At 51.8% G+C, this 26,236-nt stretch overlaps 1 protein-coding gene and 1 long non-coding RNA gene across 6 annotated transcripts in view; one reads left to right on the top strand and one right to left on the bottom strand.

Annotated features, from left to right (window-relative positions):
- The window catches only part of LOC129541529 (uncharacterized), a 32,569-nt gene extending 17,163 nt beyond the window's left edge, over window positions 1-15,406 (top strand). Inside the window, exons 2-5 of one of the 3 annotated variants that reach the window (XR_008682837.2) lie at window positions 2,435-2,575; window positions 8,513-8,818; window positions 13,545-13,763; window positions 14,694-15,406. This is a non-coding gene — a long non-coding RNA (uncharacterized LOC129541529). Of the gene's footprint in view, window positions 1-2,434; window positions 2,576-8,512; window positions 8,819-13,544 lie in introns of all 3 variants that reach the window. The other 2 variants (XR_016037173.1, XR_008682836.2) reach the window with 2 other exon arrangements.
- RNF220 (ring finger protein 220) overlaps window positions 1-26,236 on the bottom strand; it is a 265,367-nt gene that overhangs the window by 37,045 nt on the left and 202,086 nt on the right. For all 3 annotated transcript variants that reach the window (XM_055403483.2, XM_088835246.1, XM_088835247.1), the window contains exon 2: window positions 3-135. In XM_055403483.2, the coding sequence (XP_055259458.1) occupies window positions 3-135 (133 nt within the window). The remainder of the gene's footprint in view (window positions 1-2; window positions 136-26,236) is intronic.

Genomic DNA, 26,236 nt, shown 5'->3' with positions numbered 1-26,236 from the left:
ACCTGGCGGGCAGCTGTGCCAGCTGCTCTAGTTCTTGCTCCATATGCTCCTGTAGCTCGCTGGGCCTCAGCAGGACCTGACAGATGGGGCAAATAGGGGCTTGGCTGTCAAACAGTGCTGCTGCCTTTTTCTTACCTGGTAAGGGAAGAACAAGAGACAGACATATAAGCTGGGCTATATGTGGAGAGAAACGCCATGTCCCAATCCTCCACCCCAAGCCTCTGCTGCCTCCTAGGGCTTCTTGGCCTGGAGGAAGGGTGAGCCTGAAGGTCTCAGAGCCCATGAACATTATTCCGCTTTGCAGCTCCAGAGGCTGTGGCCATGCACAGCACCTCCTCAGCCAGCTGCCCCTCTCGGAAATCTATCAGGACGCAATCAATGCTCTGTGCAATCAAACCTTGATCACTTCATTTCACACGTTAGTGAAGCAGGTCTTGGTTTAATCATAGCATCACCCAGAATATCCAGGGCCCCCTCTGTCATTCCTTTCCTCGCTGCTTTCACACTTTACAAAGCGGGAGAAGGAATAAAAGAGGGAGAAAAGGGATTGTTCCTGCAGTCATTCAACAAACACTGTCTGATGCCTGTGCTGAACCAGGCCTAGTGCACAGCAGTGGGGCCACAGAATATGACCAGATCTAGCCCCTGCCCTGAGGTACTCACAGTTGAGTGGGAAAGACTGAAAAGGACCAGGGTGACTGCCAGGGTAGCATTCTCTCCCAGCCCCTCACTTTTCCCCATGCTCCTTTCCATGGCCTCTCCTCTCCTCTCTCTGCCTGTGGGACCCTCTTGTGTATTCTTATGGCTCTCACCCCTACCTGTGCCCTGCCGACATCCGTTTCTCTGCCCCAGATCCCTCCCATGTTCCCCAGACCGCTATAGCCAAACACGTGATGGACATCAGTGCCTGAATGTCCTACAAGAATCTCAAACTCAACCATCTAGAATCGAGTACTTGGACTTCATTGGTGGTTCAGTAGTTAAGAATTCACCTGCCAAGGCAGGGGACACAGGTTTGATCCCCGGTCTGGAAAGATCCCATATGCTGGGGAGCAACCAAGCCTGTGCAGCACAGCTCCTGAGCGCATGTGCCTGAGAGCCCAGCTCAGCAACAGAAGCCACCGCAATGGGAAGCCTGTGCACCGCAACTCGAGGGTAGCCCCTGCTCGCCACAAGAGAAAGTCCATGTGCGACAACAAAGATCCAGCGCTCGCCTCAGTGAAAGACACCTTCATTCACTTGGTCACTCAAGCCAGTAACCTTCACTTTGCCCTCGGCCCCTTCCTTGCTTTACTCCCCATCCCACATTCATTTAACCACCAAGTCCTGTCCGTTCTACTTCAGTATTCCTGGAATCTACATTTTCCCAGTTCACGTCTCACTCCTCACTCGGATAACCTCACTGGCTGCTGTGAGTCTAACAGATTTTGAGCTCTTCCCCTCAAAAATGCCCTTCAAATTGTGTGCCCCCAATACACAAGCACATGTGGATCTAGCACTGGCTATGCTGACTTGGGGGCCCCCTGGGAGCCTAAACTCTGTCCCTGATGGTAACCAGAGCTCACTGTGCTAGGAGGGGGCCTGAAGTTTGCCGAGTGCACTTCTTGGGATTCCTAAACTCCCACCCTTACCACTCTGCCCAGTCAATGCTCCCCTAGCCTTTGCTTATAGGCATGGGGTTGAAAAGCTCTATTTATCTAGAAATATCCCTGACTATCCATGTAAACTCTGATTGTAGGAAGGAATACTTCTTTAGCTTAAGGTCAGATCTTTCTCCCTGCTTCTTCTTTTCTCTGATGCTTGGAGAGGGTCAAAATCAGCTTTTAGAGAGATGAAGTCCATACCAGTGATGACTAAGATGATGACTTTGTACGGTTTCCAGATTAAATACAAGATGCCCAGTTGAATTTCACATAAACAATTAATATTATTTTTAGTATAAGTTTTCCATGGCAAAAGAGGGAAACTTATACTAAAAATAACATTAATTGTTTGTATGAAATTCAATTGGGCATCTTATAGCTCTCCTGATAGCCCAGTTGATAAAGAATCCACCTGCAATGCAGGAGACCCCAGTTCGATTCCTGGGTTGGGATGCTGGAAAAGGGATAGGCTACCCATTCCAGTATTCTTGGGCTTCCTTTGTGGTTTAGCTGGTAAAGAATCCACCTGTGATGCAGGAGACCTGGGTTTGATCCCTGGATTAGGAAGATCCCCTGGAGAAGGTAAAGGCTACCCAGTCCAGTATTCTGGCCTGGAGAATTCCATGGACTATATAGTCCATGGGGTCACAAAGAGTCGGACACGATTGAGCGACTTTCACTTTCACTTTAGTATATCTCAACTATTGCACAGGATATACTTATGTTAAAAGTTATTCATTGTTTTTCTAGAATTCAAATTTACCTGAATGTCTTATATTTTTATTTGCTAGGTCTAACAACCCTGTGTCTGAGGGAGTTCCCTGTTCAGGCTGAACACAAGAACCTGTCTCCCTCTGACACAAGATTATAGCTCTCCTGGATGCCCAGACTAGATCAACTGAGAGCTTAGAGGAGGGAGTGATTCATCCCAGGTATGTGTTTTGAGGAGTGGAAAAAGAGAAGGCTTAACCAAAGAAACAAAATTTAAGATGTGCCTAAGAAGAATTCCAGGCAGAGAATGGGAGCAAAGGGATGAACGAATGAATGATTCACTTGTGAGCTTCTTGTGGGCAGGACCGTTTCTTAGTCATCTTTTAATCTATAGACAATTGAAAAAAAGACCTGGCATAGATTAGATTCTCAGTGATGAAATAAAATAGTGGAGAAGACGAAGGGAAGGAGGAGAGGTAGAAATGAAGAGCTGATTGTCCCAGAAGCCAGATGACCTTTGCAGAACTGGGATGTCTGCTCTGGAGGCTTTGTGTGTGGCAGGGTCGGGTAAGGGTGGCTCTAGTCAGTGTGGCTAGGTCTCTGAAGAGGGGAAGGGGTCTACTGATCATGTGCCCTGGTGGCTGTGCCCCAGATGTTCAGGGGACAGCTGACAGGCAGCTCTGAGTAAAAGAGGCAGATGTGGCCCTGGTCTAGGAGTGGGGAGGTGAGGATTCTAGACTCATTCTCTAATAATCTTTATTCAGCCAGAGAATCTCAGAGGTGAGTGAGACCCTAGAAATTTTGCAAGCCATTATCTTTATTTTACAGATGGGGAAACTGAGGCTCAGAACTGGGCAGGGACCCCTGTACTTGGCTCGTGATCTCATTGCTTCATTTATTTATTCATTCATGAAATATTTATCACACAATCATGTATTATTCTAGGAGAAATGGGCTCAGAGATAAAGAAAACACAGTCTTGGCCTCAAGAAGATCACAAACCAGTGAGAAAACTGGAAAAGAAAGTCAGTGACTGCAGTCAGTGCAGCCTTAGTCAGGGCTGAGGGAGGCAGGAATGGGTGCTTCTGGTGGTGGTGATGGGGGAGCAGGAAGGGGCCAGAGGAGGGTGGTAATGCTTGCTGGCAGGCATGGAGGGTGACTAAGGGACAATTGACAAGGCCGTTGAAATCGAGCATTGAGGTAGGGGCTGGGACAGAAGGGGGAAATGGTGAGAGACGAGAAAAGAGAAAGGTTAGGATCTAGGGCATGAGGTCAGAGCTGAGCTGGAAATATCAGGGTTTCAGCCCCCTCCACCTGGGGTACAATGTATGGTTCTTAGGGCTGCCGGAGCCCCAGTTCCTCCCTGTCCACTTGGAAGCAGGCATCAGCATTCCCATATACCTGTGCTCAGTTCATCTGCTTTCCTGCCACAGGGATCTTCTACTTTTCCAAGCTTGGCCTCAGTTTCCCTGTTGGGACAATGGGTCCTCTTCCTGGCTCCCAACTTCAGGAATAATAGTGACAGGGATCAGCCTGGGGACCCCGCAGCCTACGGCCTGCATCCCATCCCCGTGCCTTCAGGGGGTGTCAGCATGTCAGGTGCCAGCCTGGCCGTGGGCCCCCTGCTTCCCCTCCCCCGCTGTGTTCCCTATAATTTTATATTGAGACCTGTGGTCATGACGTGGGTTTTACTGCACTAACGACATGGCCTGCCCAGGTTTAATGACAAAATCCATACTCTGGCCCTGGGCCTGCTCCTCGTTTGCATAATTCCCAGAATACAGCTCCCTGAAGCTTTTGACCTGGGCCATTACAGTGGCCATAAAACGGGCCATAAAACCGCTGGGGATGGCCCAGAGGAGGGGGCTGTGGTCCTTTGGGGGTGGGAAGGCACTCTTCAACCCCCTACTCTTCCAAGGCATCCTCGGGCTCTCCTTCCACAATTCCCAGAATCTGGGAGTCTGTCTCAGACTGGAGAGGCCTTCAGAAATCCTTAGTCCAGCTGCCCATCTGATGCAGGAATCCCTTCTCCAACACCCCTGCCAGCATCTCAGGTAGGCAGACCAGCCCAGCAGGGGCAGGCTGTCAGAAAGCATCTTCTCTTTGAGCATTCTTCACTCCAGCCCTTTCCCCCTTACCCCTGAGCCCACCAAAGCTGTCTGCCACAGGTGGGTCCAGGTCAGACGTGCCTAGGTTGAATCCCGTTCCCTCTTCAGGAAGCCTAGCTCCCCAGGGAGGTCAGGAGCCAGGCCGAGCAGCGTTGTGGGGAGACGTGGGCAGCATGAGGGGCTGGGGACAGGGACTGGGACGGGCTGTCAGTGCTAAAGATGATGAATGGGGGAGGTGAGGCGGGAGGCCGGGTGTTATCGGCAGTGGATGGCGGTGCGGGCGCTCGGCGCTTCTGCTAATCCCCGGGCGCTGCCTCAGCCCTTGCACTGATAACGAGGAAATGGGACTGACAACAATTTTTAGCTGAGAGATTCTTCACCAAAATGCCAGGCGGCCGGAGGTCTGACAGCGCCTGATTGAGTGTGTGAGTGTGTCGAGGGGGAGGCGCGCGGCCCCCTCCCCTCCCATGCAAAGATGGATCGCTCATTCCGCCTCCCGTCCACATTCATTACCGCACCTACCTCCCGCCACCCCACCGCCGCCGCCACGGCCGCCGCTGTGCCTGCCACCTCCACTTCTCCGCCTGCCACAGGTATCCCCCCAGCAAGAGGGGAAAGGGCAGCAGAGGGGCCTGGTCCTACCCACAGTCTCACACAGGGCACCGCAGGCTCAGGAGGCAGAGAGTCAGGGCTAAGACAGGCCCTGCCTGGAGGCTCCCTAGGGATAGGACCTCCAGAGGGTCCCTTCCCCTTTCTGGGGTACCTCCCCACCAGAAAACAGCCAGGCTCCACCAGAAAGTGACCGTTTGAGGTTGTGAGTGGGGACAGGTCTGCTGAGGAGCAGCCTGCCAGACAAGTAGCTTTTCCCTGGCCTGGGCCAGGCCGGGGCCAGTCCAGGCCTCAAGTCTTGGATCAAGGCCTCAGGTACCTGGGGTCCCAGATCAGCCCTCTGCTGCCCCCCTCTGTTGGGAACTGCTGGCCACTGGGAGCAGGCAGCTCAGGGGCTGGGCTGCTACTTCTCTGCCATCTTTCCCATCATCCATGGTGAGGCCTGGTGCAGAACTGGGCCCTGAAGGATGAGGGACTCATTCAAAGAGAAAGCCCATCCTTCCTCAATCACTAACCCACGTCCCACCCTGCAGCTCCCCACCCTGTGATTGCCTCTCCAGCTTGGCCCATTTGGTTTTGTCCCAGTTCTGTTGCCTGAGGGTTCCATTCTTTCCTCTCTGCTTGTTTAAAGAGCATACCCCCAACCAACCTCATCATCTTTTCTCCACAGACCACAAAAGGCAGAGTTTGACTGCCTGGTGTCTGATTTAAGAATGGGGAGGTTAAAATGAGAGGGAGGCAAACTCTAATGATATATGGCGGTAGAGGCTGGAACTTTCAGGAGTACCTATGTGGGGCTTCCCCGGCAGTCCAGTGGTTAGGAATCTGCCTTCCAATGCAGGGGACGTGGGTTTAGTCTCTGGTAGGGGAACTAAGATCCCACATACCTTGGGGTAATGAAGCCCGCCAGCCACAACTACAGAACCCACATGCTGCTGCGCAGGATTGGTGTGTGCCACAACTAAGATGCGACACAGCCAAATAAAAAAAAGAGTACGTGTGTGTATACACGTGTGTTTGTATATATGCACGTGTGTGACCTGCCTTTCCCCTCTTGCAGTCCCAGTAGAAAAGCTTCCACTTCCCAATGACCAAGAGTCTTTGAGCAGGATTGCCTCTTACTAGCTGTGAGACCTTGGGCAAATCACTTAACACTTCAGAGTTTGAGATTCTTTTTGAAACAAGGATGATAATAACTTACTCAGCACCTTCGTGAGGTTCTAGTTAAATCAGGGCTATGTGTAAGAGATGAGTCATCATTATCTCTAGTAAGACCCTGGCACAGTTTTGCTGTTTGTGTCTGTAGCTACCCCATCCTGATGCCAGATTGGCCTTGCTCTGTATTCAGCCTTCTTCCCTGCTATGATCAAGATTGTGTACCACTCAGTAGGCACCTTGGGCCTTTCAGCTTCCATGGAGCCACTTCTTCAGAGCCATCCATACCCACATCCTATTTACTTGTTTGTTTGTCAATATAAGCATTCATCCATTTATCCATTATCTGCCCATTAATAATAATGTTTATGGAAGGTTACTATATGCTAGGCCACACAGGTTAATTAATGCTGCATATATTTTATTTAATTTAATCTTTAAAACAACCCTGTGAGGTAGGTATAGTCTACTTGGATCATACTGATGAGGAAAATGGAGCTCAGAACAATGAAATGACAGAGCTGGAAGGTTCAGAGCAAGATTTAAATCTAGATCTGTCTGACTCCAAAGCCAGTGCTCTTAACCACTGCACAGTACCTGGCTACCTACCTACCTAGCCTATCACCTAGGTAATGATTCAATAATCATTGATAAATGTCAACTGAGTACCAAGATGGGTCTGCTACAGTATGGATGCCATGCAATAATGAACACACACTCTGCCCTCAGGGAGGTTAGGCACTAATTGTGGATAGAGACATTCAACAAATATCCCCAGCATGGTCTTAGAACAAGGGAAGTACATGGAACTATGGGAGTAGACTATCTTGCCTGGGAGGTAAAAGAAGTGATTTTTAAGCAAAGCCTTGAAGGATGAGTGGGAACCAGTTCAAGCAATGATAGTGGAGGAGTAGTGTTCTATAGTACATAGAAAACAGCATGTTTGAAGGTACAGGGATAAAGCCTAAGTGAAGAATTGAAAAGGGTTCAATGTGGCTGGAGCAGAGAGCAAGGGGCAGAGTACTGAGAGCTGATGATAGAGAGGCCAGATCCCAGAGGACTTTTCCACTATATTAAGGATTTTGGCTTATTATTATTTTTTAACATACAGTGAAAAGTCATTGAATAGTTTTAAGTAGGGGAGTGACACCTCAGACTTTCATCTTAAAAAGATCATTCTAACTGCAAATCAGAGAAAGGTCTAAGGGGTTAAGAGCAAGTGCAGGAAGGTCATTTAGGGGGTTATCTCACTAACGGAGGTGAGACATGATGGTGACTTGCTCTAGCGAGATGATGTGGATGACAATGAGATGAACAGAAGCAGGTGGACTGGACATGAGGGTTCAAGGACAGAGAGGAATCAAGGATGGCTCCAAGCTGTCTGACTTAAACAGCTGCGAGGTGGTAGACCATTTACTGACTTGTGGAACAGGAGGAAGGGCAGGAGGCTTGATAAGGAAGAAAATGATGAGTTCTGTTTTGGATGAACTTAGTTTGAGGAGCAGTTAAGACATACTCCATGAAAATGCTGAATAGGCACTATATGTGAGCCAGCGCTAGAAGGATAGAACTGGAACTGCTGACATGTAGATAAGGACTGAAATTCACCAGTACTGCATTCTCTGTGCCTTGAACAATGTTTTGCACATGCTAAATACTCAACAAAAGTTTTAAGAGTAGGTGAGATCACCCACGGAGAAGGCAATAGCAAGTCACTCCAGTACTATTGCCTAGAAAATCCCATGGATGGAGGAGCCTGGTAGGCTGCAGTCCGTGGGGTCGCTAAGGGTCGGACACGACTGAGCGACTTCACTTTCACACATTGGAGAAGGAAATGGCAACCCACTCCAGTGTTCTTGCCTGGAGAATCCCAGGGAAGGGGGAGCCTGGTGGGCTTCCGTCTATGGGGTCACACAGAGTCGGACACGACTGAAGTGACTTAGCAGCAGCAGCAGAGATCACCCAGGGCGAGAGGGCACAGTAAGAAGAGGCTGGAACAGAATGCTGAGGAATTCCAACAGGTGGAGGAAGTTTTGGTCGCTGAAGACTAAGAACAGCTAAGAGGAGGATGGAAACAGGTGATGTCATCAAAGGCAAGAAGGGAAGGGTTTCAAGGAGTGGGGAGCATTGTCCATAGGGTTGCACGCTGCTGAGAGGTTAGGAACACAAGGCATGCAGAGTGTCCCTTCCACCCACTGTGTCCACAGCACAACCATCTACACCACCTCATCCAGCCAAGCCACCACTCTCCCCTCTCACTCATCTGCCTCCTCCTCTTCTCTCCAGAAAACCGTGATTGGTGCCTCTGTGAGCGTGGGACAGGAAGAGTTAACCTGCTGACAGACGGCATTTTTTACCTTCAGTCAATATGAACAAGGCCCCAAGACTATGATTCCAAACATCTGGATTTCATCAATATGTGATCTGTCATCGTATATTGGCATTCCCCAGTCCCCGCGCCAGAGCAATGCGGCTGGTTTTATTAATACGTCAAATACATTATCCGTGTAATACACTTGTCTGGCTGGGGCCTCCCGCTGGGGCGGGGCGGCGGATTTGAATGTATGATGAATCAGTTTGCATTACATGTTCGTAAGTCATCATTTGTCAGGATTAATAGGCATCCCTGGTCGAGGGGGTGGGGGTGGGGCGGGCAGAGGAGAGACGTATATTTAGCTATGGCCCATCTTTATCTGCCAGTGCCCAGGGGTGCCCTGAAAACCGCTCTGCACCCTCCTGCCCAGACCCCAGGGCAGCGGCTGGTGGTCTGGTGATATTTTTTAGCAGTTCCAGAGTCACTTGGAAGCAAAGAGGCCTATTTGTCTCTGCTTTGGGCTTGCCACGCAACCAAAAAGGGTATGGCAGGGACTATTTGCACGGACTGGCTAACTCTCGCTCATCCTTTAAGACTCTGAATGCTTTCTTCCGGGAAGCCTTTCCTGACTCCTCCAGACTGCACTAGGTGCCTCCTCTGTTCCCTCTGTTTCCTGTGCTATCTCTGGTCACAGTGTTACAGTTGCCTATCATGTGTGTCACTCCCTTTAGACTGTAAATTTCTTGTGGGCGGGGAATAACTTGTTTATTGCTATAGTCCCAGAAGATTCCCTGGAGAAGGGAATGGCAACCCACTTCAGTATTCTTGCCTGGAGAATCCCATGGACAGAGGAACCTGGAGGGCTACAGTCCATGGGGTTGCAGAGTCAGACACGACTGAGTGACTGACACTTTCAACTTTCAGTATCTTGAAGAGGGCATAACCCAAAGTAAGAGGATATTAGTAGTGTAAGTAGAAACAAATACATATTCCCTGAATGAATGAATAAATGATTGTTGACCTTGCTAAACTCCCAGAAGACGCGGATGTTAGCTGGGAGATGTTGTGGAGGTTTTATCTGGTTCCTTGCCTCTACCTTGCCCCTAGTCTGATCATCTGTCTACTGTACATGATCTTCTTCACTTGCTCCTCTTCCTGCCATAGGGAAGACGCCCTCACAGCACCAGGTTGCTTACAGGTGACATATAACCTCAGGGTCCACAGGATTGACATGTTCATGCCTACATGCCCTTGCCATCTTCCCTTCCCTCTACTCTGCTGGCAGAAACCCAGATTCGTATTGCCCACTCCATATGGCCTCCTGCCAGCTCCAGGTTCTTGTGAAACTGGAGCCTCGCTGATGCCCTGACCCGTATTATGATGGATACTATTTACTGTCTATAGCAATGGAGGGAGCATGGCTCTTGGGGGACCAGTAGCCAACATCTGCAAGACAGCTAGATGGAGGTCATCCTGCGGGTAGTTGAGGCTCACATTTGGGCTGTAGCTGGAGCCAAGGACTCTGGGTGAAGGCACAGCCAAGCTCACTGATTTTTTGGCATGAACCCTAAACTCTTGACCCCATGAGCCTTTGCTCCAGCTAAGTGTACCAGCCAGCCTGTTTAGAGGCTGCCGGGGCTTCAAGGGTCACAGCTATTTCATACCAACGAACTTGGCTGCCCCAGACACAACTGCAGCCTCTTTCCTCTTAGCTAACTTCCCCTCCTCCCTTAGCTAATCACTTCCAGACAGTGCCCTGTGCTGGGCCAGGCCTGTGGTGGGTGGGGCAGGTGGGCCTCCCAGAGTTCCCTGGGATTAGGCTTTATTATAAACTGCAGAACAGGGCCCAATTCAGGAAAACATCCACTTATGGACATGCACAAATATCCTCTCAAATGTCTGGACACACACACACGCGCGTGAACACTGGCACGCCCAGGTGCTCAGACAAGTGTGGGTATCTGTTCCCATCTAGATAAATGCATGCGAGCACAGGCATATAGGCAAATGTAGACTGAGTCCTCCTGGACACTCCCTGGGTGTGTCCACACACTGCACTCCCCTCCAGCATCTTCCTCGCCATGGAGCCAGAATGTTAGGACTGGACTGTGTAAAGCAAAGTAAATTCGAGTGTGCTTTACCCCCTGCTGGCTCTGACTATGGGCTTATAAAAATGAAGTGGGAACCTCCACAGCTGTGGGCAGTAAATCCTGAACCGCCAAGGAGGCCAGTGTTACCTGCTTTCTCAGCTCACCGGGGGAAGCTGGGGCACTGATTACAAGTGCCTGCAGGGTGGGACGGGCAGCGGGCCAGCTGCTTGGCCTCGGGCACTGCCTGCTAGCCCAGCCCCGGCCAGCTGTCTCCTACAGACCTGCGGGGTGCAGAGACCCAGAGCCCTGGTGGGGGCGGGGTGAAGGTGTGCAGGGACCAAGAAAGGAAGTGAAGGAGAAGGGCTGGTGCGGGCAGAGTGCGCAAGACAGCCACGTGCTGCTAAGGCTGAGGGGAGCCCTCGCATCTGGAGATCAATTAGCATCAATTACTGACTTCATTTAATTGTCGTCCAAGATGAATTTGTCATTTTTAGCTGGAAATTAATGGGAGACCTTCACCTCTCCCTGGCAGCAGCCGCAGAGCCAACAGCGGTCACCTCAGCCTCCTAGGAGCCCTGAATCCTGCTTGGGGTTGGGGCCAGGCGGGGGCAAGCAGCAGCGGGGCTTCTGCTCCCTGGGCAAGCCCTGGCCTGCCCCCCAGCCCAGTCAGCCTGGCCCACTGCAGCCCAGGGCCATGGTGGGGGCCGCGGGGCCTGCGGAGCAGTCCTTTGCAGCCTCTGTCTTCGGCCAGAAATTAATTTGCTGGGCTGAGCATGTTTACCTTTTCCCAGCAAAGGCGAGACAGTAAACAGCGGACCGGCGGCTGAAATTGAATTGATAACTGCATCAACGTGCCAGATAACGCCTAAAATAATACGCCGATAAGGAAATTCGATTTGATTTGCTGCTGCGCATCAGATTGGCCCCATCTGTAGCTGCCTGTAATCATTTTCAATTGCGTTGGGAAACCTTATTTGTCCCTAAATATTTCTGTCATTTTTCATTGCTGGCGACAGATCCTTGGGCAGGTGGCAGGGGTGCGCTGCCTCTGTGGGCGCGGGGCGGCGGCCCGAGGAGGAGGGGTGGCGCGGACTTGCGCGGAAGGAGGCAGGGAGCGGGCAGCCGGGCGGTGACAGCTGTTCCTCCAATCAATCACACTGTCGACAGGGAGGGACGACTGGCTGGCAGAAATTGAGTTTGCCTCACAGGGGACGATTGAGCAAATTAATAGCCCATTAGCCAAGCAGTGACCTGAGAAATGAAGGTGCAGGGGTTCCTGCTCACTCAGGCCGGCTGGGGTGGGGCAGGGCAGGAAGAGGGTTTGGGGAGGAGAGAACTGGGGAGGAGGTGTGGGAAGAGGAGGGAGGGATGTGAGGGTGGGATGGGGAGAACAGATGGGTAGGACATGGACTGTGGAGTAGATGGTGCCAGAGGAGCGATGTCAAGTCAGGGAGATGGCGAGAGATGCAGAGGGTCCTAGGAGAGATGCTGGGAAGGGAGGGGGCAGAGGGGACTCTGGACCATGTTCCTACCGTGCCCTCTGGGACCGAGTACCTTGGCAATAAACTCCTCTGCATCCTTGCTCCCTAGATGCTCCCTTTACTTCCTCTCTTCAATTTCCTGGAAACATCACTTACATTCCCTGGTGACATCACTTCCCTGTAGCCCTCTCCAACTCCAGATTCCTCAGGCCAGGAGGTGGGGTCAGTGTCTTGCTTCATGCCCACTGCTGCTTTCAGACCACTGCTTCTCCACCCAGTGGACTCTGAGGGCACGTACCACCCTGCATCTCTCATCCTCTTATCTGCTTTCTCCATATCTGCCTAGGACTTTGACACTCACCTGTCACCCAGGTGACACCTGCCCTGGTCTTGTCAGCTCCTGTTGTTTTCTCCTGTATTCCACATCCTCCTGGAGGACCTTGCCAATGGCCAAAATTGTTCTGTGAAAGAACTCCCTTGCCCCCAGCCCTCTCATGGCCTTGGACCCGCCCATCACACTTGATTCTCTCTCTTTCTTCCTCCCATCTCCCCAGACCACTTACTCATGGCTTCTAGCCTGGACCCCAGGGTGCGTCACTTCAACACCCTCTTGCCAACCTACTCAACCTTGTTTCCTCTGCCTTCTCCACAACCCAGCTATTCTCCTTTCTGTCTCAGACACACAGGCGGCTAAACGCAGCTGGGGAGAATCACAAAACCACGCAGAGATGTGCCAATAAAAATTCACAGTTTCCAATCTCAGCACTGCTAAGCAATCCTTTTCCATGCCCTTGGTCAGCTCTGTCTCTCCTTTTCCACAGAGACAATCCAATAATATTTTATTATTTTGAGTCCCCCTCCCCACCTTCTGTCCCTCTGTCTTACTAGGTGGTCATACTGCCTATTTCATTCAGACATTTGAAGTCTTAGGCATGAATTCTCTCAACTTCCAGACCCAAAATGCACCTCCTTATTTCCTTTCAGTTTCAGTGCAAGAGGTATTCACCCTCCTGTTTTTGCTTAATCTCTTCTCCTGGACTTAGAATCCCATTCCCTGGGGAAGCTGTCCTGTTCTCCCTTCTCTCCTGCATCCTCCCCCTTCCCTTCTCATGCTTCCCTCCATCAGCACATACACCCTGTCTCCCCCATTAAAACAATATCAGCAGCATCCTCCCCTCTCTTCCATATGGTCCCTTGTAGCTAATGCCCTTTCTTTTTTACTTTCCTTTTCACCTAAGATGCTCCGACACTTCTTTCTCTCCCAAACACTTCTGAACTCATGGCAGTCTGGTTTTCACCCCTACCGCCCTACTCTCAATCAATCTGTTCTCAGTCAGATAGATCCTCGATGGTCATCATTTGCCAAATATGATGGAAGTGCAGCTATATCCATTCATTAATTTGATAAACATGTATTGTCTTCCATGTGTTAGGCATTACACCAAGGTCTAAGGAAACCATGAAATCTGTGTCTTTATGGAGCTTGCAAGCAGGAAGCATGCAATAAACTAATTATACAAATACTGTAACATGGAAGTTGTGTCAGAGAGCGGTGAACAGGGTCATGCAAGCCTATAAAATGGAGATTTGCCCTGCTCAGAGGAATCCAGAGAGGTTTCTCTGAGGAACTGACACAAGCGGAGATGTGAAGGGTAAGTAGGAGTTGAATGGATGAGGAGGGAGGGAAGTGATAACACTGATCCAATGCTTACTCTGTGCCAAGCTCTGCAGTAGTCCTCCCCTTCATTTTATAAATGAGGACACAGAGGTGTAAGACGTTCCGTAACTTGCCATGGGTACCTGGTAAGTGGTGGTGCTGGACTGTCCCCTCAGGCAGTGCCATAGCGGAGCCCACGCTCTCCACCACTCTCCTTCCGCTGATGTTAGCTATCTCCTCACCATCATCTGCTTCTCTCCCTGCACTCTGCATGATCTCTACTCTGCTTTCATTTCCCCCATTCATACTCCCAGTCCTGACCTGTATATATCACTGTGTACCAGGTTCTCTACTTGGATGTCCCACAGGCTCTTCAGCCTCCATGTGCCTGAAACGAGACTGATCTTCCTCTAGACCTGCTCTCCTCCTGCTTTTTCAATTTCAGGGTATGGCACCACCCCCCACAGAACTCCCTCAATCGGCAGTCTAGACTCTTACCCTTGACTCAGGCTCCTACGCAATAAATCAACATCGTAGCTGTTTCCACCTCCTAAGTACCCTCAAACCATCTTCTTTTCTCCATTGCCCTCATCCACACATCATCATCTCCAGTCTACTCTTAAGTTTCCTAATGCATCTCTCTCCCCTCTAATCCATTTCTATCTCTACAGCTAGAAGGATATTCCTAAAACACAAATCAGATCCTATCATTCAGCTACTTAAGATCCTTCCCTGGCTCCCAAAGCCCACAGCATAAATCCTGAACTCCTTATCAGACAGTCTCTCTCCAGTCTCATATCCCCTCCAGCAACACTGTGCTATGGCTGGGCAAGCCCGAGCTCTCCACTTATTATTCTCACTGCCAATAATGCCCACAACATCCGTCTCCCCATAGGAAACTTGTAACTCCTATTTATTCTTTAAGGTCACACTCAGACACTACATCGTTTTGGAAGCTTTCCTGATACGGAACTCCTCTTCTTCATGCTATATTTCTTATATGTCTTCACCTGTATTGAGAGTTGGACTATAAAGAAAGCTGAGTGCCGAAAAACTGATACTTTTGAACTGTGGTGTTGGAGAAGACTCTTGAGAGCCCCTTGGACTGCAAGGAGATCAAACCAGTCCATCCTAAAGGAGATTAGTCCTGAGTGTTCATTGGAAGGACTGATGTTGAAGCTGAAACTCCAATACTTTGGCTACCTGATGCAAAGAACTGACTCATTTGAAGAGACCCTGATGCTGGGAAAGATTGAGGGTGGGAGGAGAAGGGGATGACAGAGGATGCGATGGTTGGATGGTGACTCATCCCGACTCAATGGACATGAGTTTGGGTAAACTCCGGGAGTTGGTGATGGACAGGGAGGCTTGGCGTGCTGCGGTTCATGGGGTTGCAGAGTCGGATACGACTGAGCAACTGAACTGAACACCTCTATTATAGCACACATCAGATATTTCAATTGTCTGTTTATTCATCTGTCTCCTCTGGTAGACCTTGAGCTTCTTGAGGACAGGGAAGTTATCTGACATCCTGGTATACTCAGGACCCCAAAGAGGATCTGGTACAGAGTGGTAATGACTGGTGAATGATTCAATGACCAAGTTAATGCAGGAGGACTTGAAGGGACAGCAGGGGAATGTCTGGAAGGGGAGGAAAAGATGGGGTGGGTGGGGGTGACAGAGGATGAAAGAGGGGAAAGATGGCAATCGAGGTAATGTTGAAGATTCTTTCTGCTTAAATGAAGCCTGGCTTCATGGTCAAGGAGAAGCAGAGGCTGCAAGGGTTTCAGAAGGCAGAGACTCTCAAAAGACAGAAGCTCCATAACTGCTGTCCCAGAAAAATACCAAGTGTTCGTAGACTTAGTGGGAAGAGGGTAGGCGGTAGCGACACAAACCAGCCAGACAGTGAAATCCCACGTCTAGAAACACCGACAGGCAGACACCCCCACTGGGACAGGTAGATACCTGGTGCTTCCCCACCACAGAACCCTCTGCTGCCCCTGTGCTAGCCCACCACCCGACCCGGAACCGTGCTGCTCTCTCTCTCTCAGCAATTTCCCTACCCAAGAAAGCTCTAAGGGTTTCAATTACCGGCGCGTGGGATTTAGTGCCCTGGGCTTCTCTGACTGGAGGAGATTTATTTGAAGGTTTAGTGTCGTGGAGAATTCACGTCTTCACTCCCAGGAGCCCAGCTTCCGTCCTGAGCCCCTAAATCAGGAACCAAGATGGGCTATTGTCACTTACCGCATTAGCCTCGTTAGCGGACCAGGATGGGTGATTAATAGCAATGCACACACAGCCATCCTGCTCGCTGGCCGCTTTGCTGCTGTGCGTGACCTGGGGAGGGGCTGAGCCCGCTCCAGGATAACTAAGGAGGCTGGGCTAGAGCCCCCGCCCGAGCCAGGCAGGGCAGCCCCTGTAGTCCTTCTAGATCTGGGGACGGTTCAAAGCAAGCTTCGCCAGAGAGAGCCCAGCTGGAAACCTCTGGGCCTGACTCATGGAAGAGGACAGAGGGTGGGTGGGATGTGAGGGAGAGAGAAAGGGGTGGGTATGTTTATTATATGGGCTTCTCTGGTGGCTCAGATGATAAAGAAGCCACCTGCAATGTGGGAGGCCTGGGTTCGATCCCTGGGTTGGGAAGATCCCCTGGAGGAGGCCATGGCAACCCACTCCAGTATTCTTGCCTGGCGAATCCCCAGTGGACAGAAGAGCCTCTCGGGCTACAGTCAGTGGGGTCACAAAGAGCTGGACTTGACTGAGAGACTAAGCACAGCACACATGTTTATTTCAGTTACCAAGCGCTTTTTGAGTGCTTATGACGGGGGCCAGTGTGCATGGGACACAAGGGCACACGGAGAGAGGGAGGTGTAGGGAGAGGGGTGAATGATGGCAGTTCTGTGCCTGTGGGAGTGAGACAGAGGGGTGTATCTCTGTCATGAGAGAGGAATATGTGTGCGAGAGGGAATGTGTTTCTACGGAGAGAGATGGTGGGAGAGAGAAGAGTGGTTGTATGTTTTCTTCTTTCGTCTCCGCAAATTCTCCCTTCCATATACCTTCCCCTCAAACTTTTTGGAGTCAGGCTCAATGGGGTTTGGATTTCAGTTTTGGGCAATTCATGCATTTATTTATCTGTTCATTCACCAAGTTGTTACTGAGCATCTACTAGCTTTTACCTTTCTGTGCCTCCTTTTTCTCACCTGTAAAACGGAGACCAATAGAGTGTTTATGATACTCACTGATGTAGTTTATTAAAAAAAATCTTGTGAGCACACAGAATTAGGAGCCAGGTGTGTCCCGGCACCATACCTGGCAGGGGGATCAGGAAATGGGAGTTAAAGCGCTGAGGCTCTTCTGCCAATCCTGTCTCCCTCTCTCTTCTCTGTCCATCTCTCTTCTCTCTCTCTCTCTCCGTTGCCCTCTCTCAATCACAGCTGAGCCACAGTATTAATTATTAGAACCAATTGACTGTTTAGACTCTGATGTTTTAACTAATCACCACTAATGCAGACACTGGTGGGCAATCACAATCATTTAGTTCTCAAGCAAAGGCCTTCTCAGAGCTGAGAGCAAACTGGAGGGGGGCGGTCTAACAATGACTGAGGCCGGGGAATGATGGGGGGGGGATGACTGCTGCCCAGAAGGAGGCCCCTTTCTTGACCCTGGTGGCCCTGGCCCCCAGAAGGGGCACTCTGAACCAGCCTGGTCCCTTGGGGCAAGTTAGCTGAGCCCTGTCCTGGAGGTGGGTTGACTTTCTTCCCTATCCCCTTACTCCTCTGCTCTTTGGCGTTTGTCTCCCACTTTGACCTAGAATTCTGTTGTGGTAGTCTCCTCCAGTACCCACAACCCTGGACCAGAAATATTCCAGCCATGCCCTTTTTCTGAGTTGCTGTTCAATTGTAGCTCCTAACAGCCTGCTTCTAGGAAGAGTCCTTTAGACATAGGTTCAAGTCTCCCTGGGGCATCAGAGGATGCTGACAGGGGTGGGACCCTATCCTTTTTGGTTGAGGACCTAAGAGAAGACAGCAGACAAACGTGTTCCATGTTATCGAGTGTGGGGAGAATGCCAAGGCTGTGATGTGGTCTGAGATCTGTATGCCTGAGAACACCTATGCACCTGTACTGCCTTCTTCACCTGCAGGCCCCAGAGCCCAAGCCTACACACAGCCCTGCTCCACCCTGAGGCCTTGGCTCATCCTACACCTGCTCCAGCCTTGCTGGGGAAGCCAGACCCCTAGAACTTCAGGGTGGAGGCCAGGCAGGGCAGGACCATAGGGCCCAGATGTCCTGGAGGGGGTGGCCTAGATGCCCATGGCCAGTAGGTGTCGCTGTGGCTCCAGCACTGGGAGGGGGTGTCAGGCAGGGGGTTCTGGAACAGGCCTAGGGTCCGGGGGTCCTTTGACTTTTCCCACCCCTACCCCAGGCCTTCCTGCTAGGAAAGCTTCCCCACTGCTTCTCAAACTGGAAGGTGTCTGTGGAACACTTGGGAGCTCATGTTAAAATGTAAATTCTTATTCCATATCGCTGGAGCCTGTCCCAGGATCTTGCATTTCTACAGAGGTGGTGAAGCTGATGCTGATAATCTGTGGACCACTCTTTAAGGAGGAAAATCCTAATCTCCCTGGCTCCCTAGTCAGGGGATACTGCTTCTGATCCTTTCCAAAGCCGATGCTCACCTCATTCCTATTTCCTCAGTAAAGCTCCCAGTTGTTCAGTTGCTAAGTCATGTCCAACTCTTTGTGACCCCATGGACTGCAGCATGCCAGGCTTCCCTGTCCTCCACCATCTCCTGGAGTTTGCTCAAACTCGTGTCTATTGAGTCGGTGATGCCATCCAACCATCTCATCCTCTGCCGCCCCTTACTCCTCCTGCCTTCAATTTTCCCCAGCATCAGGATCTTTACCTGATCATCTCTTTGCATCAGGTGGCCAAAGCTCCCAGACCAGAGGCCAAAGGTGACTATTAGGATCCCCCCGCTTTTTTTGGATGATGGGTTCAGCTGGATGGCATGAAGTAGGTTTCTAGGGAAACTCTGAAACAAAACTTAAGCCCAATCCTCTGAGTCAAACGAGCTCAAATCCTAAACTTCAGTCTAAATTGGAATCAATCCTAATTCCCCGACATCACCCCAGTTCCCACCTTCAGAGCTAAATCTCACTGTCAACCTCAGCCCAGTTCTTGTGCCCCCTTAAGTCCAGCACTTATTCTATGCCTTGCTTCAGTCTTGCCCCAAGACTGAATGTCCTCTTGGCCTCTCTGCTGACCTCCAGGTCCTCTGCTGTACTTTCCTCTAGATACTGGCCTGAGCCAGGTCAGTGGGGCATTAGGGTCTGGGGACAAACGCCTCCATCGAGCTCGTTCGGGTCTCAGCAATGCTCAGGCATTTGCTCTAGGCAGAGAGGAAAAGCAATTCAGCAGTCCATTTGAGAACAGGCATCCCTCACTCTTCCCGGAAGGCCCCTGCTGCTGGGGAAACATGTCTTGCCCTGTGTCTTCTGTTCTAAGGACTCCATTTCCTGGATGGAGGGTAGGGAGGGAGGAACTACTTGCACTAGCCCAGCCCCGACTGCAGGTGGACAGGGAGGATGTGTGCACGTGTGTGTGTGGGTGTATGGGGTGAAGTGAGGAGAGTGGGGAGGTGGGGTAGGCAGACAAAGAACCCCCTAGGGCTTTTCTTCTAAATCAATGTTTCTCTCAGGAACTTTTTCTCCCCCAGCCCCATCTACTCTTTGGCCCTCCTGGTACTCCAGAAGCGGGTTCTTGAAGGGGTGGTAGTTAGCTGACATGGATCAAAGAATTTACCCCTTTCAAGTCTGACATGTTGTGATTTTTAAAGTAGGAATGCATTTTTTTTTTTAAGCTGTGCTGCCAGGCTTATGTGTTCTTAGTTCCCGAACCAGGGATCCACCTGGACTCCTGGCAGCGAAAGTGTGGAGTCCTTGAGACAGGGAAAGGTAAAAGTATTTGTCTGTTGCTAGTAAGCTTAAAAGTGAAACTTTTGGTTCCTATAGTCCAGTGCTGTGTTCTGTTGACTACACTGAAAACATCTGGCCAAAGTCATCCATGTGTGTGCACTTCAGTCGTGTCTGACTCTTTGGGACCCCATGGACAGTAGCCCACCAAGCTCTTCTGTCCATGGGATTCTCCAGGCAAGAATACTGGAGTGTGTTGCGATGCCCTTCTCTAGAGGATCTTCCCAATCCAGGGATTGAACCTGCATCTCTTACGTCTCCTGCATTGGCCAGTGGCTTCTTTACCACTCAGGAGGAAAAAGCTGACCAGCCAGGACAGTAGGTCCAAAGGTCCCCTGCCTGCTGCTAGGGCTAATGCATGGGAAGGAGTAGGGAAAGGGGCTCGCCTCCCTTTGCTGAGCTATGGGAATGGATGCGGGGGTCTGCAGAGGGGGAGGAGACTGGGTAGACTCTGTTCCTGAGTCTGTTCTGTGGGTTCCTTCTGGGCTTCTGTGACCCGGAGGGACAGCCAGAGGACACTCACCACGGCAGCTCTGGACCCAGTGCCCCCACCAGAAACACCTCCTCTCCCCTCACACTTGTGGCCTCCTCATCTCTTTTCACATCGGCATCCCCCTGCACCTGCGCTCTCTGCATTCTGTCCTGGGGACTCAGTCGTAGGGAGAATCCCGGGGCCAGGGCTGGGCTGAAGGTAGGCAGCGAGAGTGAGGAAGGAGGCTGGGAAGCTGGCACGTTAGTTCTGGGATGAGGATCAGGCAGAGCTGGTCTTGAAACCCAGCCGACACTAGTGGCCGCACGTGCACACTTTGGTACCTTGATCTGAGTCTTCATTTCCTCATTCCTAGAGACTGAGGATGATAACACAGGCCCCCCAGGCTGCTTTAACAAGTAAATGAGATGAGTGGGCAGAGCCTGAAGCCCGGAGACTGGCAGGTCTCGGCGTGTCTTCCTGCCCTGCCTGGGAGCATCTGCGGGCATGGGAGTGCCCGGGGACAAGGCTGAGCACCTGGGAGCCTTGGGAGGTTCTAGAGCCCCTCCTTCTGTGCAGGCCTGGCTCTCCCCCAGGAATAGTGGTCAGTGGTCATTAGGACAACACAGGCCAGTGTCATGAGGGAGGCAGCTGCATGGGGGGTTGGGCTGGAGGTTATGTGCAAAAAGGGCCAGAGACAGCAGGGCAGCTGGGAGGCCTGGGCAGGCACAGCCTGTTACCAGCCACACCACAGGCCTCTGAGCCCTGCCGCCACCAGCACGCCCTGCAAAAAGTCACAGCCCAGGGCTTCCATGTGCCAGTTCTCGGTTCTGATTGTGGAGCGGGGCTGAGGGAGGACCTGGGTGAATAGTACCTCGGCTCAGGCTGGGATGCTCAAGGGAGAGTCTGCCCTCTGCCCTCTTTCCTGCTGTCCATTGGTCTGTCCCTTCCTTTCTCTTTCTTTCCTTTCATTTTTAACACGTTTGGGAGCCAGTGCTCTGGGGATTGTGGTGAGAAGGGCGGCTCTGTCTCCACAGCTCTGAGGCTGGGCACAGAAGAGGCTGAAGTGAGAACGGCTAAGGAGGAGAGTGCGGTCTTGGTGTGGAGGAGGGGAGGGCTTCCTGGAGAAGGGGGCGCTGGAGGTCTGGAGTGTGGGATGGCAAGAGAAGGAAGGGTGGAGCCATGACCAAGACAGAGGCTGAGAGACAGTCCAGCAGGGCCAGTGTGTGTGGCTGGAGTAGAAGGAGAATGGAAGGACTATTGGGGTCTGGGAGATAAAGGTCATTGGTGGTTTCCCTGGCCTTCATTCTATAGTCATTAGGGGCTAAGGTGACTTCCCTGGTGGCTCAGACGGTAAAAGCATCTGCTTACAATGTGGCAGACCCGGGTTTGATCCCTGAGTTGGGAAGATCCCCTGGAGAAGGAAATGGCAACCCACTCCAGTACTCTTGCCTGGAAAATCCCATGGATGGAGAAGCCAACAGTCCATGGGATCGCAAAGAGGCAGACACGACTGAGCGACTTCACTTTCACTTTACTTTCAGGGGCTAAGGGTGGAGCAGGGGTAACACGGCCTTGCCTTGTGAGAGCTGGCAGGACTTATAGACCCCTCCATATTATTGACCCCTCTCGATGCTTGGACAGGGAATGGAGGTTGGTGACAAGAACAGTCCTTTGTGGAAGGCCATGTCTTGGCCGTGTCTGTCACCACCCTGAGAGCCAGGCCTGGCCCAGCACGAAGTGGCCTGAGCCTCGCGCTCAGTGAGGGAGCCGGAATTATTACTCCCATTTCACTGACAGGGAAACTGAGACTCAGAGGCAACAAGCAAGATACAGGAAGCCCCACTGCCAGCATGCCATGGAACGGGGAGCCGAAGGGCCCAGTTCTCAGCCAGGTCCGAGGGGCACTCTGGTGGAGACCACTGCATGTCCAGCCAGCCCCACCGCGCCGTGTCTCACCGCACACCAGGCCATTTCCTCTCCCCTTTGGATTTTACACGTTGTTCCCTCTGCCTGGTAAACCTCCTTTCAGAGTTCAGCTTCAAGGTGAGCTCTTCTAGAAGCAGTGCTGTCCGAACCTTTGGACTCCATGTCCCCACAGCCTCCTGCCTCCCTTGTCACACTGAGGTTACACCTCACTGGTTTATTTTCTCAACAGGCCTGGCACAGTGAATGATGTCAGCTGAATGACTGAGCGGAGAGGGTGGCTAATGCTGGTCCCCGCCTTCCCGTTCTCTGCCTCTGGTGTCAGCAGTGTCCTCTCCCCACACGGCCTCCTGAGTTAGCAGCACTGGGAAAGGGGCGCGGCTGCAAGAACAGAGCTGGTGCTGAGAACGGCCCTGGGTCTGCTGGGAGCAAGCCTTCCGGAGGGGGCTGGTGGAGAAAGCAGAGACTCACTCAAGTTCGAGTTCAATGCAAGAACTGGCCTAAAGCCGTAATTCTTCTGGGTCACGGTGGAAGGCCCCATAGGGTTGGGTGAGCACCGAGAAAAAGTAGGGCTCCTAGGTGCTCCACTAAAGGTTGGGATGAGGCATTTGAGAGGCAGGCCCTGAAGGATGGGCGATACACAACTTCATGGAGAGCAGAGGATGGTTCGTGTGGGAGCAGGGGGGTGTGGGGAGCAAAGACGGACAGAGGGAGGGACTCAGTCTCTACCTAGACTCCTTGCCCAGCAGGCCCTGGGCTGCTCACCCCAACAAGGGCATGTGTGAGTGATTGCCTGGGGGCGCTGGCCCTCCTGATGTGAAGAGTGGGATGTCATCCACCGCCTAAGGGTCCTGGCACCAGGTGCCTGCTTCCCAGCTCAAGGCTTCCCAGGGAAAATGTATTTTCTGAGGACCATACCCTACTGTGGGGGCCAGCACCCTCATGGTCACATAGCCACACACATCTGCTCCATTATGCTTTGTTCAACTCTTCTCATATCTGGTTTTGCCTTGGGCCCATGACCTTCACCCGCTTTTCTACAGCATTCTGCCTCGCAACTTGCACCAGGGCCCGCAGCCTGCCCACCTATCCTTGCAGCCTTAACTTAAACCAGCTGACTGTGGACACCCCTGTTCCCTACACTGTACTCACACCAGACCAGGAGCCCCCTGAGTGAGGGGTCTGATCTTAGAATCAACTTGTTCTTTGTGGTTCCCAGTGTGGATGTTGTTTTTAACATATCTTCCTTAAACCTGTATCACAAGAAAAGAGGAGACAGTAATCCTTCCATCAGTGACTCTTGGGAAATGTAAGTGAGATGAATGTTGACATACCTACACCTTTAGGAGGTAGATATTCTTGTTATCTGTATTTCACAGATAAGCACATTGGGGCTCAGAGAAGCTTGATGACTTGTCCAAGGTCACACAGCAGGGAAATGGAAGGGCTGTGATTTGAATGAATGCTCCCCTAACGGTTCCACTCTCCAGCTTTGGGGGATGTGCGGTTTGGTTGGAGGCAGGGATATGGAAGTCATGTTGCAGAGTCAGGAAAGGCTTCTTTCCTGGGTTTAGAGTTAACTTGAAGCAGGTAGCCCGGCAGGATGTCAGAAAGGAAAAATGGTGGGAAGAGGCATGCCTGAAGTCAGGGGACTCTTCAGGGAGAAGACATGGCTTTGTCCTCGCCTGATGCATCCTGGGAGAGGAGGCAGCCTCAGGCACAGGAAAGGCAGTGTGAGGGCTGGTAGGGAAGTGCACGGTGGTGAGGGAGGCCTGAGATCACAGGGTTTGAAGGTGGGAGAGCCATGGGCGATGGGTGGCAGAGGTGATTCCATCCAGCCCCCCTACTCGTCACACCCTGGTCCCCAAGGCAGGGATGGAGAATGCCACCTGCCACCCTCTTCACACCTGGGCTGGGGCCCAGCCCATAGGCAGCCCTAGGCTTCAGCCACCTCTGCCCCCTGGCCCAGCAGCAGGCCCAGCTGGCTCACCTTCTCAATCAATACAGCGCTCTTAATGGGCCCAGCCACCAGCACCAACCAGGGGCATTAAATGTTAATTATATCTATTTGGATTTGAAAAATTTTATTACTCCAGTTAATTATGGCTGGAGTCATAAAAAGGTTTCAGAGTGAAAGGGCTGCCTTATTGGGGCCACTTTCCCCAAGACAGATTGGAAAGGAAAAGAAGAAATAAAAGCATCTGGCTCAAAGGGCCGGGTGCTCCACATCCACCAGGCTGGGAGCCCTGGGCTCGGGCCCCGCATCTTCCAGCTTCAGGTGAGCCTGAAGTGCGGGGCCCAGGATACTGCAGAGGCCAGTCCTGGGAGGACACCCGCGTATGTGAGCGTTGCTGTCAATAGAGAAGGGCCCCCTGGCAGCGGAGGCTCCAGGGAAACTGCAACCCTGCTGAGATCAGCCAGGCTCTTTGAGGTCTGGGATTGCAGGCTATGCCCAGGACTCCTCTCCAAGTGGTCCTGTTACTGGGCACTCCTCCAGCCCAGCTCCCCACCCTGGCCTGGCCCCACCCAGCCCAGTCTGATTGCTTCCTGCCAGCCCCGCTTATGATTCATGGGCCTGACCTTGGGCTATAAAGTGTTCACTTTAGCAGGAGTAGAGGCAGGATTTACAGCCCTAGGGTCAGCTGTAGGCAATGACACACACAATAGCTGACTCACAAGGGTGCCCCATTCCCATCCCACACATAACTCTCCTTTGCACACACAGGTACACACACACACATTTTGACAGAAACACGTGTGTACTCCCATGCCCCAGAGCTCTCTGCCTCATGCATCCGGTAATGCGAGTTCCCTTGGTGGAGCAAGCGCTGTACATAAGATGCTTTACAAGCATTTGTCTAATCCTTAACGCTGATCCTGTAAGGTCGGAGCTGGTGTTACTCATTTTATAGGAGAGGAAGCACACTAAGGCTCAGACAGGTTATGTGATCTGAGCATTTGTACCTACAAGAGTACCTCCAAGCTGGACAGAGAACCTCACGCCTCAAACTGCTAGCTAGGGAAATAGTGATTCCATGGGAGAGCTGGGCTGCAGCAACCTGGGGTGGGGTCAGAGAGGCCAGCTCATCCCCTCTCCCTCTGACCCATCAGAGCAGCTGGAGGCTGGTTCAGAGGAAGAGGGAATATTCTAGAGGATATTAGAAGGGGGAATAAAAAACCAGGAGAGGAACGCCTTAACCCAGATATGAGATTGGGATGTCACACTACGTAAACTTTTTAAAACCAGAAGTAATTGGGAAATAGTGGGAGAATTTGCCCATATTGTTGAAGTTTCAACCACCCGTCCAAGAAAGGGTATTTGACAAAGTGTAGTTGGTAGAGATTGGAGGGGGTGAGCATTTCAATTTGTACCTCTCAAGTTTGGCTATTTCGTGAGCTGTTTTTATTATCATTATTGTCATTTTTACTCTGTTGCTGAGATGTCCACGTACAAGGAATCCTCCCTCCCCCAACTCCTCTTCAGCTCAAATGCCATCTGCCTCTGCTTGGCTCCTTCCATCCACCAGGCCTCAGAGTCTCTGCCTTTTCTCCCGAACCAGCACCTCCTGTCCTCTAGAGCCTTCCCCTCGGCCTTCAGCAGGGACTTCCCCCTCACATCTACTTCTCTGGCTCTGTGTGTTGTCCCTAGCTAGTCCTCTCCCGAATGGTCCAGTGGTTGAGAATCTGCCTTCCAATGCAGGGGACGCAGGTTTGATCCCGGGTGGGGGAATGAAGACCCTACACACCATGGGCCAACTGAGCCCGTGTGCCACAACTAGAGAGCCCGCTTGGCGTGACTGCTCAGCCTGCAACTAGAGAGAGCACGTGCCCCCCCGAGGAGCTCACACGCAGGGAAGGCCCGGTGCAGCCCCAAAAAGATGACCAGGCCTTCCCCTGATCTTCCCCCTCTCTAATTTCTCTGTCTTCTCCTCTTCCTCTTGGAATAAGGGGCCTTGTGGCCCCCTTCTCAGCACCCTCGGCTCTTCCTCAAGTCTCCTGCTCTGTCCTCTCCCCATCCCTCCCTCGTCAGCAGACCTGACTCCGGGACCTTGTCACCTCTTCCCAGGCCCTCTGACTTGAAGCTCACTCCTGCGCTCTTTGCTC

Source organism: Moschus berezovskii, chromosome 4 (genome assembly GCF_049115385.1).
Source record: "Moschus berezovskii isolate FMDL1 chromosome 4, NW_MosBer_1.0, whole genome shotgun sequence".
Taxonomy (NCBI): Eukaryota; Metazoa; Chordata; class Mammalia; order Artiodactyla; family Moschidae; genus Moschus; species Moschus berezovskii.
Note: the sequence above shows the minus strand (reverse complement) of the source record. Positions and strands in the feature narration are given on the sequence as shown.